General features: G+C 50.6%; 1 protein-coding gene across 6 annotated transcripts in view; it reads right to left on the reverse strand.

The window, feature by feature from the left end:
- Nucleotides 1–1,335: 1,335 nt before the first annotated feature.
- ATP13A2 (ATPase cation transporting 13A2) overlaps nt 1,336–16,725 on the reverse strand; it is a 45,781-nt gene continuing 30,391 nt past the window's right edge. For 3 of the 6 annotated variants that reach the window (XM_073570255.1, XM_073570259.1, XM_073570256.1), the window contains exons 2-29: nt 13,082–13,158; nt 12,812–12,979; nt 12,674–12,732; nt 12,430–12,544; nt 12,193–12,272; nt 12,015–12,092; nt 11,833–11,902; nt 11,575–11,709; nt 11,381–11,447; nt 10,722–10,853; nt 10,468–10,635; nt 10,143–10,253; nt 9,551–9,597; nt 9,295–9,483; nt 8,957–9,163; nt 8,619–8,723; nt 8,284–8,440; nt 8,044–8,164; nt 7,744–7,868; nt 7,515–7,675; nt 7,143–7,253; nt 6,892–6,971; nt 6,492–6,644; nt 6,014–6,110; nt 5,668–5,891; nt 4,089–4,240; nt 3,576–3,748; nt 1,336–3,485 (exon numbers count right to left, since the gene is read on the reverse strand). In XM_073570255.1, coding sequence (XP_073426356.1) covers nt 3,324–3,485; nt 3,576–3,748; nt 4,089–4,240; nt 5,668–5,891; nt 6,014–6,110; nt 6,492–6,644; nt 6,892–6,971; nt 7,143–7,253; nt 7,515–7,675; nt 7,744–7,868; nt 8,044–8,164; nt 8,284–8,440; nt 8,619–8,723; nt 8,957–9,163; nt 9,295–9,483; nt 9,551–9,597; nt 10,143–10,253; nt 10,468–10,635; nt 10,722–10,853; nt 11,381–11,447; nt 11,575–11,709; nt 11,833–11,902; nt 12,015–12,092; nt 12,193–12,272; nt 12,430–12,544; nt 12,674–12,732; nt 12,812–12,979; nt 13,082–13,158 — 3,524 coding nt within the window. In that variant the 3' untranslated portion in view covers nt 1,336–3,323. Of the gene's footprint in view, nt 3,486–3,575; nt 3,749–3,815; nt 3,869–4,088; nt 4,241–5,667; nt 5,892–6,013; nt 6,111–6,491; nt 6,645–6,891; nt 6,972–7,142; nt 7,254–7,514; nt 7,676–7,743; nt 7,869–8,043; nt 8,165–8,283; nt 8,441–8,618; nt 8,724–8,956; nt 9,164–9,294; nt 9,484–9,550; nt 9,598–10,142; nt 10,254–10,467; nt 10,636–10,721; nt 10,854–11,380; nt 11,448–11,574; nt 11,710–11,832; nt 11,903–12,014; nt 12,093–12,192; nt 12,273–12,429; nt 12,545–12,673; nt 12,733–12,811; nt 12,980–13,081; nt 13,159–16,414; nt 16,529–16,725 lie in introns of those variants that run through there. The other 3 variants (XM_073570258.1, XM_073570257.1, XM_073570260.1) reach the window with 3 other exon arrangements.

The raw sequence follows: 16,725 nt of genomic DNA on the forward strand, positions 1-16,725 counted from the left end.
ACCTCTCCCATGGTATACAGGTTGATTGTCGGCAGTCCCAGGGTGTGTGTCTGACCTCTCCCCTGGTATACAGGTTGGCTGTCAGCAGTCCCAAGGTGTGTGTCTGAGTTGCCATTTCTGTGATTTCTCTTTTAAGGCGTGAGCTCTTCGGTTCCTACTGTGACGGCGGCCCAACGCCCGAGGTCTGCAGTCCACACCTGTGGGCCCAGGAGCTCACAATCCATCCCACCTCCCGCTTTACCCTGGAATCTTACACCGTCCTCGCTCTACATGTTACAACGTGTGCCGGAATCCAGAGCGCCGCCTCCTGCACTAGGCACCACTTATTTCATTTAGCTTTCCTGTTCTTGGGATGGAGCCTGCAGTGTAAAGAATGGAGCTTCTTTCCTGCAGTCACACCCAGGGCTGTGTTTGGCTGTAAACTGTACAGCAGTGATTAGAAGTTCTGACACATTTTGAGGCTTCAGTGTTTTTCTTCTTTAGGCTGCTGTTTCTATGGTTACTGATGGACAATTATAAACATTCCGCACGTTGTTACGTTTTATTGACAAATCCATGAAGTTCCTGTGACGCCTCAATATTCCCAGCGCTGCCCCCTTAGCCGCCGCACTCCCACCACAACAGTACACTGTGAATTAGGCTCAGGTATAAAAGATTCTTGTAATATTTACAATGAAGCCATAGCTACAGCGAGAGATCCCCATTCTTTACACTGCAGGCTGTCTCTAGAATAGAATCTGTTGCCTATATATATTTCATGATCACACCCCGAACAATGAGACAGATATGATTTCTGCTCCCGGGGGCAATCTGCAGGTGAGCAACCAATGTTCTGGCGCCGGACCCTTCATGCAGCAGATGACGGTCGCAGGTGGGCAATTTCATCTCCACCTTCATCGTAAATTACATCAGAAACCATCATCCACTCCAGGCCACAGAAAACACACCCAAAAAGTTTAGGAAGAGGCGAAGTTCTGCAGGAATCATCTACAGCAGACAGAGCGCAGCCCGGAGGCTGAGATGATAATATGTAGCACCAGCCTAGAATGGAGCGCCGTTCAATAACGAACTGAATTAACGAAAAAATAAATAAATGGACAAGGATAAAAAACAAACAGAAGTATTGATTGGAGAATCGAACTGTAGAATCCAGAAGAGACAGCGGCTGCAACAGAGGGGCATGACGGAGACCCCCAGACCATTGCCACGTCTCGTTCCATCACATCAGATGCACGCGGCTTAAAGCAACATGGGAGAAAAAAAAAAGGAAACCGGCAGCTAGAAAAAAGTTGGACGCAGGCACAGATCTGAAAAAAACGCCATAGACGCAGAGCGTAGAAAATAAAGTTTATTGGCAGCCGCACCTTGTCCATCTGGTTCATCCCACGAAGGTATCAAGTCAGAGCGGAGAAAATGCCGCACTTCCATCACCCCCCCAGACATCAAGGGTGGGTGAGACAGAACAGTCCTTCAATCACAGAGGCCAGAAACCTGCAATACTGTGTATGGACCCCACAATGTGGTACCGGGGCCCCAGGACCATGAGGACTGTGATAGTCACCGGCTGGAGAATGACACAGCCAGGCGCAATGAGTGGTACGCATCCTGTGCCCACAATATGGCTTCACTGGACAGTTACAGCACAATATCTGATGCCATGGCATGGGTACGACACGAGGTATACCCGCCACCGTGCGGTATGACACGGGTTGGCAGTAGCTGTAAAAGGAACCTGTCAGCAGGATTGTGCACAGTAACTACAGTGTCAGGTCAGCACCATTATACTGATTACAATGATACCTGGTGATGAAATCCATCTTGTGGTTGTGGCCGCCTGCCTGATGAATGCAGCATGCATGTGAGGGATCACTGACATGCCATAAGGATGAATATATCTAAGCGGAGCACCACATGAAGACCCTCCATCACCAGGTAGCATTGTAATGAGTATAACAGCACCAACCTGACACTGTCTGTAGTTACTGAGCACAATCCTGCTGACAGGTTCCCTTTAAGTGGAGCGGTGTCCTCAGTAATCCCATACAGAAGCCACATTGTAGCACTAGGTGGCGCCATGTCACCAATACAGGTACTAAGAACACCACTGATGCCATGGCACCATCTAGTGCTATAATGCAGGTACTACAGATACAAGTTGCGCAACCCGTTCACACATTCTTTTTGCTCTTATCTGACATCCTTTGTGAATCGCCCTGACCCTGATATAATCACACTCTAGCTCCTATAACAACATGAAACAGAGTGACTGATGCAGAATGATTAACCTTAGCATTAAATCTAGGGCATTTAGAAAATTACAAGACTTAAAAACATGGCAAAACAGAAAGAAAGAAGAAAAAACAAAACAAAAACAATGCCCAGCGTGCACCAGTCAGTGCCCGGCCATCGCTGCAGGTGTCATCTTCATTTTAGGAAATCTCACAGAACAGACAAAAATATAAAAAGTAAAAGTATAAAAGAGACGCGAGAACAAGGAATAAGGTGCGTTGTTTTTTGGTGTGAGCGCCCCCGACAGTAAAATCTGCAGCACAGACATAAAATAGAAATAAATAAGAGGCGGCACATTAGTCGGGGGCACAGCCGTCTGCGTTCGGGGCTCGTCTGCACAGTAAGAGGCAGGAGATAAGCGGCCATTTCCAGTGTCGTTGTCCTTGTAGATCATCGGCAGAGCAGACATTTTCCCTGAGAGTTCAGAGGAAGCCACGTCCATGGAGCAAATATCCATCATCAGACTGGACCCCTAGACTGTGGCCAGAGGAAATCCTTATCTTTGCAAAATAAAACAGGCAATTCCTTAAAGTACAATTCCCTAATTTCATGTTATTATTGGCATCACGCCGTCTTGGCTGGCAAGAACTTGCTGAAATCGTACCCCAAGAATCTGACAGTAGGTTGTAATGGGAATCTAAAACCTAAAACAGTCTAGAACCCACCCCCGAGAGAGCTGGGCTGCTACAGAGCTGACACTGACCTAACAGGCAAGAATTGCCATCTAAGCCATTTCCTGATCTGCCCTGCACAGGAGACATTACACAGCAATGGTCCACAGCATGGCCGTCCTGGTGGTCTTTGCTTCCAGTAGATCCGTGTGCATTGTGGGCAGAGGATCAAGTTATGGGGCAGCTCCGTTCCTCCACATTCAGCAGACAAGTCAATAGAGAGGGGAATCCGGCTGGAAGTTTGGGATCCCACCCCGGCACGCACCTGAATATTGCTGCACAGTCAGGAGCCATCCATCTCCACAGACCATGCAGCGACCGGCATAGTAACAGGGTGATAGCACCAGATTCCCGAACCTCCTGCTACCTGGAGTGCTTGGAGTGGCTGGGGTGCAGAGTCTGGTCTACAGGGGGCCAGTTGTGCTGCCCCTGGAGCTGCTGCTCCAGCTTCTTGTATATTTTTTGGGGTTCCTTCTTTTTTCGTAGTTTCCTTAAGCAGCTTAAATATCCTTGATCCAGAGCCGTCTGGAAGAAAGTGGAGACTGTGAGCATGGTGACCCAATGGCTGGCAGGTCGCTCCAGCCCCCCCACACATGGACACCTGATATCACTCACCTCAACAATGAAGGCAGCAATGAAGTTCACGGCTGCGATTCCAATAAACACAAACTTAAAGTTGAAATCGTTGATGACTTTGAGATCCAGGAGCGACAACATGAACTTCAGGGGAAAGAGCGTGATCCAGAGCATCATAGCGAGGAGTATGAGGAGGGCAACGAGGAACAGGACTGGGGGGGAAACAGCACATGTCAATGGGGGGGGGGTCAACAAGAAACAGGACTGGGAGGAAACGGCACAGGTCACTGGGGGTCACACATGGCATAGTGGGAGGTCGACGAGGAACAGGACTGGGGGGAAACAGCACAGGTCACTGGGGGTCACTGCACAGGCAGGGGCTGGCAGGTACACATTGATGACATTGAAGGGGCGACAAGAGCACATCACTATCCAGACGCCGGCCAGCACTGACTGATGCCCCTGGTGCACCCGTTTTCCCCCGTCTATCCTGCACGTGCATCATGGACTCAGGCGCAGCTGCAGCCCCGACAGTACCCTGCAGCTACTCACCATTTGTGTACAGTGGCTTCCGGAAAGGATATCCCTTAGAGAGGACGACAGCGAGAATCAGGTACTGGAATCCAGAGACACAGAAGACAGCAGTGTTCTCATAATTTGGCAGGTGCTGCGGCACGGTGCTCGTGGTATTTACTGGGACAAACCTACAGACGGAAATAACCATTAGGCCTGTTTCACACTTCCGTTTTTTCAAATCCGTCAAAATCCGTTGTTTTCCGTAAAAAAACGGATCCGCCATTTTTTGCAGGATCCGTTTTTTTTGTCCCATAGACTTCCATTACGGTTACCGCGGATCCGTCAAAAAAACGGATCCGTTTTTAAAAAAACGGATCCGTTTTCATCAGTTTCCGTCAAAAAAATGGAAACGGATCCGTTTGGCGGACACAAAAACGGAAGTGTGAAACAGGCTGACGAGAAGATAGGAGAGGAGCAGAATAGGGATCTACAATCTGAGAAAGGGCCACTAGATGGCAGGAGAGGAGCTGAATCAGAAAGCAAGACCAGAATACAGAGTTAGGCTGTGTGCACACGATGCAGATTTGCAGCGGATTTTACCGCGCAGAAACGTTGCATTTCTGCATTGTACAGTAGCCTTAAAATCAATGTAAAAAAAAAAACGCTGTGCAGACGCTGCGGTTGTTCTGTGCGGTTTTCCCGCGGTACAAAATCCGCAGCATGTTACTTCTTTTGTGCGGTTTTCCCCTGTCACCAAATCCGCAGGGGGAAAACCGCACAAAAACCGCATGAAAAATGGAAGAAATCCGCAGGAAAAATGCAGGTCATTTGACCTGCGGATTTCTTCCATTCTGCACGGAAAAATCCGCAGGGCCAAAAAGTACGTTTGCATTCAGCCTTAAAGAGCGATGTGGAAATCTACAGATAGATTGGGGGGTGCGATATTACACAAGTGTCAGGTTTTGGGGTGCAGAGTGATGCAGTATTACACAGGTATATGTCAGGTTATGGGGTGCAGAGCGTTGCAGTATTACACAGATGTGTCAGGTTATGGGGTGCAGAGCGATGCGGTATTACACATGTACGTGTCAGGTTATGGGGTGCAGAGCAATGTGGTATTACACCTGTACGTGTCAGGTTATGGGGTGCAGAGCAATGCGGTATTACACCTGTACTTGTCAGGTTATGGGGTGCAGAGCGATGCGGCATTACACCTGTACGTATCTGGTTATGGGGTGCCGAGTGGTGCGGTATTACACAGGTATATTTCAGGTTATGGGGTGCAGAGCAATGCGGTATTACACCTGTACTTGTCAGGTTATGGGGTGCAGAGCAATGCGGTATTACACCTGCACTTGTCAGGTTATGGGGTGCAGAGCAATGCGGTATTACACCTGTACTTGTCAGGTTATGGGGTGCAGAGCAATGCGGTATTACACCTGTACTTGTCAGGTTATGGGGTGCAGAGCGATGCGGTATTACACACGTATGTGTCAGGTTATGGGGTGCAGAGCGATGCGGTATTACACACGTATGTGTCAGGTTATGGGGTGCAGGGTGGTGCGGTATTATACAGATGACATAGGCGGGTTAGTCCATCCAGTACTGTACTCACCACATCTGGGATTTGATCAGAAAGTAGGACAGCAACTGGCCGAGGAGGATCATGCAGGTCTGAACGATCAGGCTTCCTAGTACCGGCACACTAATCAATGTGCCCAGCGGCCGCCTTATTCCCAGCTCACGGGCCGGCCCCGTCCTGCCCATTAGCACCGCCACGGTGGTGGTGATCACCAGGTCAAACAGAAGGAACTGGAGGTCACCCAGGTTGGTGTTGACCTGCAAAAGCGTTATCAAAAGAACCATAATGCTGCACGGCTGGGGGGGACCGGCTGCAGTCCCCGACCCGAATACATGGAGGACAGACCTCCACGACCCCCGTCTTCTTCTCCATCACTCACCGTATACAGGATGAGCACGCTGATAAACTGGGTCAGGCTGTACAAGGCCATGTACTTGAACATCTCGAAGGAGGTCTCCAGCGAGCAGCGGCCCTCCCTGCAAGACACGCGGCAACGAGGAAGTAAGAAGAGAGGACAGGTAATAGGGGCCTCCACAGCCGGGCGCCGCGATGTGTGAAAGCAGAAGCTCCCGGATCATCTCACCACAGCTGTATTTACTTGTGGTTTATAGTCACTGTGCTTGTAATAGAAGTCAGGAGAGCTGCAGTATAAAGCATGGGGGAGGGACTGAGCAGATGTCACTTAGAAGTGCATCCATCCCACTCACCATGCCATGCTTTGTACACTCTCCGCCGGTCACCGGCACTGATCTGACTGAACCAATACTTGTGTCAGCCAGGTCATTATCAAGAACCTGATGAATATTGATGGGCGACACTAATGTGGTCCTGGTTCAGTCCCTGTAATGGCCGCCTACCGGATGACGATGGGGACACACTCGATGTTGCCAACTCTGGATGTAAACGGAGACGCGACTGAAGCTTCGGCGTCGGACAGCGAGATTCCCACGTCGGCCGCCTTCAGGGCTCCACAGTCATTGGCGCCGTCACCGCACATCCCGACACAGTAGCTGCACAACATCGGAGGAAAAGGTTACAGACCATCAGAGGACGGCACACCCCCACTCACGGTACACGCCACGCTGGTTCTGTCTTTCTACAAAGATCCAGGCCACAGTGTCATGACCCACACGGATCACTGCAATAATAATGGCTGAGAGAGCACTCGACCCAGTGTGTCCCATAGAGGAGCCACTCCACTGCTACCGGTCATGTCCTGGGGCAGGGAAGCCATCACCTGAGTGATAAGTCACTTACTTGAGATCCTGGAAATCGCCCACCAGCTGCGTCTTCTGCTCTGGCGACATCCGGGCGAAAACTGCAGCACGAATAAGAATCTGCAGATGGAGACAACAAGGACTCAATGAAGCTTGGCGTGACAGTCTGAGGCCTCATCCTTCACATCGGGCGCTGCAGACTGCGCAGGTGCCCAGGAGGAGAGACTGCAGCTTTAGATGTGACTTGAGAACAAGATGAAGGATCTGTAGCCGGTGGTCTCAGCGTCTTACCTTGGGCTTGAGCTCGGGGAAGAAGTCCGACAACACCGCAAATGATTTCCCATTCATTGCAAAACAGTATGGCTGCCTCTCCAGGAACAGCCGCCCCTGCTGGTACAGTCCCTGCAGGATGAGACGTGGTGAGCTCACGTAGCAGACTCTCAGACAGACCACATTGTGGTGAGCCGATGTCAGCCTGCTTCCCTTTATGGGGCAGTTGTGGTCTTCGTGCATCTCGTAGATATTATAGTGCTATTCCGGCTGCATTGGACGGTGAGCAACGCTGATGACGACATCTGCACTCGCTGGCCTGGAAGCGGTCACAACGGCCATATATCGTGCGCCTCCCGATGCGGCATTCAGCAATGTCGGGCGTCAACTCACCTCTCTGCACTCCTCTGACAACGACGGCTCTGATGGAATGAATTTCAGCGTGGCAGAGCTGCTGCACGTTGGTGGAGACGCGTTCACAAAGAAAACCTTCTCGGCCGGCTCCACCAGGTGAGAGCTCCGGGCAACATTCACAGCCGTCAACATGTTGTCCCCTGCAGAGCGAGGAGCATCAGTATCACGTCCACTGTATTCACGGCCATGCGGCCAGCGAAACACTCACCTGTCACCATCACAGTCCGTATATCGGCATTCCTTAGGGAGTAGATGACAGGGGCCGTCTCCGGTTTCAGGACATTTTTCATCACCAGGAATCCCGAAAAAATTAGGTCACGTTCTGCTAAATCTCTGCAAGATATGAAAAGACGGAAGAAACTGTAATCATCTGACACATGTGCCAGAGCTGGGGGGCAGCGCTGCACGTAGAGAGGTCCGATCCTGCAGCATCACACGTTTGTCGGCTCCATTTTGTGGACCCGATTTCTGCCCTTATAGCTGGTGATCATTCTCCCGAGACACAAACCTGGTGATGGACTGCGCCTCCTCGAATGTTCGCACTGACTGCAGAGGTTTATGAGCAAAGCCCAGGACCCGGTAGCCGTCCTGCGTGTACTGGCGAAGCATGGCTGTGAAGTCGGGGGGCACTGCGGTGATAAAAACAACAATTACACCACGACGTCACAGACAGCAATGAAACAGCACCCCCGCTCACCGCCAGCAGACGCGCCAGTCCCAGGGACAGTCAGCAGATGTCACCCCTCACCTGTGTCCGGCCTGCACAGACTGCCCACCATCTCGGGGGCCCCCTTCATGTAGAGCTCCGGCAGCGCAGCTCCAGGCACTGTGGCTACGACACTCATTCTTTGCAAACCGGAAGAAAAGGGGAACCTCTGCAGGACGCCCACGGGCAACTGGTGCTTCTGTGGAGAAAAGAGGTGATATTAGCTGGAAAGAAAGTGGAGCATGAAACCAAATCCCTCCTGCGAGACAAAGGAGCATCAGAGGGCGGCACTTCTGCGGAGTCGTCGTCATACTGCAACCTCAACGCAGGATACATCTGTAACAAGGTGGAGACAAAACGGAGTACAAAGTATTTACCGGCCCAAGAGGCTGCTCCTCCAGACTCGGGGGCTTCATTACCGATAGAACCTTAGTCCCAAAAATCTCTTCTGTTTGTGGATCCGCATCTCCATCTTCCAGGATCTGCAGGAGATAGAAGCAATTAAAAGGGGGTGAAAATTTGTGTGCAAACCCTTGTAAGAGAAAATTTCTGCAACTTACAGACTCACTAAATGTAATTCCATTCACTGACAGCAAGCAGAAACATTGAAGAAGTCGCAGAACTGTTCATTATACGAGGACCGAGCTTTCGGCACCGGCCTGTTATAATGAAATAAGTTTCAAGGGTCGCACATGTGGAACCCCCGGATCCTCACCCAGCCCGTAGACTCCACCATCTTCAGATCCATCAGGTCACCAATAGGCTGCCCGCCGAGGAGAGTGATCGCGTGACAGGCGGCCAGAGAATATAACAAGTGACCATCGGGGAGGGAACGCGCGTCATGGACGATCGGCAGGAAGCTGACGTTCTCCAGTGGAACAACACCCCAAACATCCAGGCCTTCCTCAGTGAGGGTTCCTGTCTGCGGGTGGCAAAACGGGGAAGAATTTATACTGACCCCCTGACAAACCACCGCTCACAAATCCTGTCTGACAACCTCCTGACAAAACCTCTGATTTCTGAGGCACCACTGGGGAAAAAAAAAATGCATACCTTATCAAAGCAGACCATCTTGATCTTGCCGCTGACGTTGATGCGAGGGGGGCTGATACAGAATATGCCCTTTTTCTTCAGTCGGCTCTGGGCGTAAATAGTTCCCACTGTCATGGCGGCCGGAAGAGCAGGTGGCACAATAATCGTGATGACATCCAGGGCTTTTATAACGATCTCAGAGATGCCATTCTGCCCAGAAGACAAGGGAATCAGCACCACATGCCAGGGGCACCGGAGGGAGGCACAGGACACCTACCTTATACAAGAGGTGGATGATAATACTGTAGATGGTGCCAATGACGGCTGCAAGAAAAAAAAAAAAGGAACAGGAGAGAGTGATTATATCTGGATCCAGACACCCAGGACGAAGAGTAAATCTCCAATGTATTCTACTCCACGGCCACAAATCAAAGGGGGGGGGGTGTAGGGACCAACATCATTGCTGCAAATCAAAAGGGGGTGCAGGAACTGGCATCACAGCTGCAAATCAAGAAAAGTGCAGGGGCTGGCCCCACAGCTGCAAATCAAAGGGGATGTGCAGGAACCGGCACCACAGCTGCAGATCAAAAGGAGGTACAGGAACTGGCACCATAGCTGCAAATCAAAAGGGGGAACAGGGACCGGCACCAGAGCTACAAATCAAAGGGGGTGTGCAGGGGCCTGCACCACAGCTGCAAATCAAAAGGGGACGCAGGGGCCAGCACCATGGCTGCAAATCAAAAGGGGACGCAGGGGCCAGCACCACGGCTGCAAATCAAAGGGAGGGAGAACGCAGGAAACGTTACCGTGGATCTGGACAAGGACAGCAGTCTGATAAGCAACATGGTACATTAGGGCTGAACCCTCACCGAATATGGCCAGGACAAGGACAAACCAGAGGGAGTCCCGGTAGAACTTGAAGCGGATGGGTTTGGGATGCAGGATGGAGCTGATGAGATTTCCTTTCACACTGCAAAAGCCTAAACGAAAGAAAGAAGAAAAACAAAGATTTACAAGTGTGAAATCATTTACAAGATGTAATAAACGTCCATCTCTGCACATTTGAGTACAGGAGTGCTGCTCTGGAGGATAACACTGGGTGTAATGATGCTTGGCTGTAGTTTCCTGCAGCCTGACCGATAACAATAATTCCCTTTTCCCCCCTATCACTAATGGCGTTTCCTCATGTCATACCCGTCTTTACGACAATGGCGGTGACTTCCTTGTCCACATAGCTCTTGACCTGGAGGATTTGGGTTCCACAGAATAAAGTATGGCGGCGATGAGCATCCGAGGAGTAAGCCGTATCGGCTGTAAAGGGGCCGTCAGGTAAAGGGGTCTTCATTTCGGGCACACTTTCACCTAAAAAAAAAAATCAATAAAAAAAGAGCATTGTATGCATTATAATGAAATCCTGTGACGGCGGGGGACATACAGCAGCCACTCACCGGTCAGCATGCTCTCATTCACCATACACTCCCCGGAGAGCAGGGCAGCATCACAAGGCATCAACAGCGCCCCCGGAGGAAGGAGGATGCAGTCACCGGGAACCAGATCCAGGGAGTTCACCATCAGCTCCTCTGAGAATGAGAGAAGGAGATGACGAGGATTCAGGTCACACACAATGTGAAGCATCACTGTCCACAGATACACACCCCATACCTGAGCCAACATCATGCAATACCAACACCTGTGCACCCCCATACCACCCGGTGGCGCTGCCATCCAGACCTTACATCTGCGTCGCCACCATGCTGACCCTACATCCACACCTGCGGCGCCCCAATCCAGACCCCACAATCCAAACACTACACACATGCCTGGGGAACTCCATTCTGGACCCTACACCTATGCCTAGGACACCCCAATCTGTACCCCACACTTGCACCGCCCCAATCCAAACCCTACACCCGTGCCTGGGGAACCCCAATTCGGACCCTACACCTAAGACACCCCAATCTGAACCCTACCCCTGTGCCTGGGACACCCCAATCCAGATCCTACACCTGTGCCTGCAGCACCGCCATGCAAGCTCCGTATCTGTGCACCCCCACACCTGTCCTGCAGCTGCCCCGTAACCTTACCACTATTTAGGATGGGCACTCACCTCCGGTCGCTCTTCGCACTGTCACGCTCACCGCCAGCTTCACCATGTTGTGCAGCGTTACACTTTGCTGAGGAGAGAGACAGAAGCAATGCATTGTGGGATGTGAAGCGAAGCGGCAGAATGATTCCCCATCTGATTATAGAGGGATATAATGTACCAACTGCCGGAAGTGATGGAGGCAGTGGTGACCTCACCTTCCTTGTCTCATAGAGCGAGACGGTAATGGAGATGATGGAGATGACGATGATGCAGCCGGCGTAGTAATAATATCCCTCACACAACCAAAGCACCACGCTGAACACTTGGAAGATGTAGAAGGGATTCAGGACCTGGCAGGAGACACCATCACTGATCGTAGGGGAGAGGAAAGATGGCGCCAGAGAGAGCGGGGGAGGAGGTGGCACAAGGAAGTTATCACTCCGGAATCAGAAGCAGTGGAGCGCAGAACTTACCTCCTCGACTAGAAGCTGCCAGTAGGATTTAACGGGGACGTCAATTTCATTAGGACCATAAATCAGCTTCCTGGAGGAAACAAAATGGAGTCGATGGTTCATAGAAGACATAGGAAGCCTGCTGCCCCCTCCCAGGGGCCCGCAGCCGCCCTCCTCCCAGGGGCCCGTAGCCCGCCGCTCACCTGTTATCGTGATCCAATTGGCTGAGGCCGGACTTATACTTATGAACCTCTCCGCACGTTAACCCTTCGTCCAGTGAACTGTGAGCAGAAATATTTGCAGTAATTTCCCATGTGACCAGAAGATCTGTCATAGTAATATGAAGTCTACTCGGACATCGGAAGCCTCCGACCACCTTACCTGACTTTTATGAAGGCCATGGCCGCCGGTCTCCAGATGTAGCGCATCCCCTCAAACACAAAGTATCGCAGGATGCTTGCCTGAAAACCGCAAACCCAGCGTTACTGAAATGTAGACCCGAAGGGGCACAAGACCCCGATAATTCACACATTGATCATACAAGGACAATTTTCTAGAACGTTGGATAATGCGATGGTCTGCTCCCGGGTGAGGCTACAGATGACGATGGCTCCTCACCTCCTCCTTATGGTGCAGCTGAATCGTGTCCTTGAACTCCTCCTCCTCTCCAACTGCGAGAGCCACGCTGCCCCCCGCTGCGGCCCCCAGCTGCCCGGCATTGCTGACCTGCAGGCTGTGAACATCAGACATATTACCCTGGCTTTACCTCCGCACGGAAGCTCCTCAGTGGCGTCCATGGAGAAGCACAAGACTGTGCAGCCATATTGGTTGCCACCCCGCTAGCAGTGCTACAAAGACGCACCTGGGATCCACGCCACGCTCCTCCCGCACCTCCACAATACAGATCTGACTGAAGACATCCTGAAAGCACAGATGGTGGCGTTAACAAGCAGGGTGCAACAGGCCGGACACGAACCCCACACAGTCATAACCACCTTACCTTCACCACCAATGTGTCGGCCTCGGCCAGGGAGCAGCGGCGGCAGGTGGCCAGGACGAGGAGTCGAGGTTTCCAGTGGAAGATGATGAGTGGAAGCCCCAGGGTGAGGATGCAGAGGACGTAGCAGACAACTGTGCGCCATCTTACTCTGCAGTACCCACAAAGCTCCTGCAAAAAGAAAGGAAAAGTGGGTGCAGAGCGCGGCGGCGGGTCAGTCACAGGCTATGAGGGCGCGTTCATGGTACGTGGCCACCCCCGAGTATCACTCACCATGCGAGGCTTTGGGGTCCAGACCGGCACCGTCCCGTAGCCGCTGTTCTGCCGGCTCTCCAGCAGCTTGCTGCGATCTGTAAACACAAAGCACATAGTGTGAGCAACATACTACTGGCTGATACCAGCGAGCAATAGCCTACAAGAAAACACAGCCAGTCTGACACGGCAACAGTGGGGGAATAAGCTAAATCACCTGGGCAGCAAATACAGGGAGATGGGCTGAGCGTGCAGGGACCCTTTAAAGACAGACTGTCTGACTGATAACAGAGAGCAATAGTCTGCCCATACTTCACCACTACAGGTACGAGTGATCAGGATTTCCTCGTCCCAGAGTCCAGAAAAGAACAAATAGAAGAGATGGACGAGAACGTGCCGAGGATCCAGCCAGAGAATGCTGAGAGTTGTAGTCAGACAGGATCTGCATTGTCCTCACAAGCAATGTTGTACCACTGTGGTCATAAGAGCTGATAACAGAAAGCAATGGCTCCTCAGTGAGACAGTCATCGCAGGGGAGGCCACGAGTCTCAGCTTTATCTTTATGATCCGGTGCGAGTTCCATAATCAGAGACAACAAATTGAATCATCACATCCGATCCGGCTCAGGTCTCACTACAACAACTGCATCCGGCAAGTACTACAAGTCCCAGCATCCCGCGCTGTTTGCACTGGGGTCATTCCCAGGACCCTCCCTGTGATAACAGCAAGCAAGCACTACAAGTCCCAGAATCTAGCACTGTGTGCACTGGGGACGTTCCCAGGACCCTCCCTGTGATAAGAGCAGCGACGTCTGTTTACACTGTGTCCTGTCATAATTCAGCTGATACGAAGAGAGGAAACCGGTGTAAGCAAATACTGCTCCATTACAGCACCTGGCGCCAGCCACAGTGATCAGTGCTGCAGTGTAAAGCATGCGAGCAGGGAAAAGGTGCGTCACCAACGTGGATCAGTAACATAATGTACACAGTGACTGCACCAGCAGAATAGCGAGTGCAGCTCTGGAATATAATACAGGCTGTAACTCAGGATCAGTAATGTAATGTATGTACACAGTGAGGGCACCATCAGAATAGTGAGTGCAGCTCTAGGGTATAATACAGGTTTGTAACTCAGGATCAGTAACGTATGTACACAGTGACTGCACCAGCAGAATAGTGAGTGCAGCTCTGAGGTATAATACAGGTTGTAACTCAGGATCAGTAATGTAATGTATGTACACAGTGACTCCACCAGCAGAATAGTGAGTGCAGCTCTGGGGTATAATACAGGATGTAACTCAGGATCAGTAATGTAATGTATGTACACAGTGACTGCACCAGCAGAATAGTGAGTGCAGCTCTGGAGTATAATACAGGATGTAACTCAGGATCAGTAATGTAATGTATGTACACAGTGACTGCACCAGCAGAATAGTGAGTGCAGCTCTAGGGTATAATACAGGATGTAACTCAGGATCAGTAATGTAATGTATGTATACAGTGACTGCACCAGCAGAATAGTGAGTGCAGCTCTAGGGTATAATACAGGTTTGTAACTCAGGATCAGTAACGTATGTACACAGTGACTCCACCAGCAGAATAGTGAGTGCAGCTCTGGGGTATAATACAGGATGTAACTCAGGATCAGTAATGTAATGTATGTACACAGTGACTGCACCAGCAGAATAGTGAGTGCAGCTCTGGAGTATAATACAGGATGTAACTCAGGATCAGTAATGTAATGTATGTACACAGTGACTGCACCAGCAGAATAGTGAGTGCAGCTCTAGGGTATAATACAGGATGTAACTCAGGATCAGTAATGTAATGTATGTATACAGTGACTGCACCAGCAGAATAGTGAGTGCAGCTCTAGGGTATAATACAGGTTTGTAACTCAGGATCAGTAACGTATGTACACAGTGACTGCACCAGCAGAATAGTGAGTGCAGCTCTGAGGTATAATACAGGGTGTAACTCAGGATCAGTAATGTAATGTATGTACACAGTGACTGCACCAGCAGAATAGTGAGTGCCGCTCTGGAGTATAATACAGGATGTAACTCAGGATCAGTAATGTAATGTATGTACACAGTGACTCCACAAGCAGAATAGTGAGTGCAGCTCTGGGGTATAATACAGGATGTAACTCAGGATCAGTAATGTAATGTATGTACACAGTGACTGCACCAGCAGAATAGTGAGTGCAGCTCTGGAGTATAATACAGGATGTAACTCAGGATCAGTAATGTAATGTATGTACACAGTGACTGCACCAGCAGAATAGTGAGTGCAGCTCTGGAGTATAATACAGGATGTAACTCGGGATCAGTAATGTAATGTATGTACACAGTGAGTGCAGCTCTGGGGTATAATACAGGATGTAACTCGGGATCAGTAATGTAATGTATGTACACAGTGAGGGCACCAGCAGAATAGTGAGTGCAGCTCTGGAGTATAATACAGGGTGTAACTCAGGATCAGTAATGTAATGTATGTACAGTGACTGCACCAGCAGAATAGTGAATGCAGCTCTGGAGTATACAGGTTATATGATGCCGGACATGGCACTTTGAGCAGTTGACCTTCGCGCAGTATGTAGTGACTCTTCCTCAGAGGTGGTGACCATTCTTCATTCGATCCCGGGAACACATATATTACTGGAATCTCTGATATGTGACATCAATGAGGAGATTCCTGTTGGGCTGCATTCATCACAGGGCTCTGAGTGAATGAAGCATTGGAACGTGACCTTAAAGTATCGCTAATAGCACGGCCTTGGGCGACAGGGCAGCAGCCCGCTGCCACTTATGGTCTATGCACACATACTAGGCCAGTACTTGCTCTCCGCCTCACAGTTTATACGATCCCTCCCTGTATACGTCGCCTATAATGCAGATTCCAACGCGGAGGCTTTTATGGCACAGAACAGTCCATATAGCGAGGTCGCTGGCAGGACACCGAGGGGCACATTGTAAGGACACCCAAGAGCCCGAGTCCTGCCATCCCAAAGCCACCGTCTTCATACAGGCCGGCACTCCTACACCAGGACAATTAGATTCACTCACTTTTATAGCGCCATCATATACCACAGCACTGAACAGACTGTTCTCATTGGGGCCCTCAATTAATGTGGAGAAATGCCCCCCCAAAAAAACAGGGAGAACATACAAACCCTGGCAAAGGTTATCGCACAAAGGACCTGTGAGCTCCGATGAGGACAGTGATGATGTCTGTACAGCGCTGCGGTTTATGATGGCGCTATATAAAAATAAATACAAAGCCACCACCAGGGTCACAGTGTTACAGTCATTGCCTCAGATATCAGACGTACAACAGCCCCGTCCACGCTCACCTGCGTCAGAAGCCGATCATACGGATCATCGGTGGGCGGCCGGGGACATGACGGTTCTGCTCCACCTGCGCTGCCGCAGCTCCAAGTAAACAGGTGTCAAACTGCAGCGACAACCTGAACACACAAGAAATGCGACTGATCACACCCACTGCTCACAACCCGCCACATGGCAGCCACGGAAAGCTGCAATACAACCGCATGAACTGGTTTTTCCATCTGACCTCAGAGTATAAAGATGCAGATAGCAGAAGGGAGGAACACGAGCGAGAACAGGAGGCAGAGACATAAATCCTGCCAAATACAAGCCAAAA

The sequence above is a fragment of the Dendrobates tinctorius genome, unplaced genomic scaffold (assembly GCF_039654945.1).
Source record: "Dendrobates tinctorius isolate UK_male_01 unplaced genomic scaffold, ASM3965494v1 ptg000028l, whole genome shotgun sequence".
NCBI classification, from domain to species: Eukaryota; Metazoa; Chordata; class Amphibia; order Anura; family Dendrobatidae; genus Dendrobates; species Dendrobates tinctorius.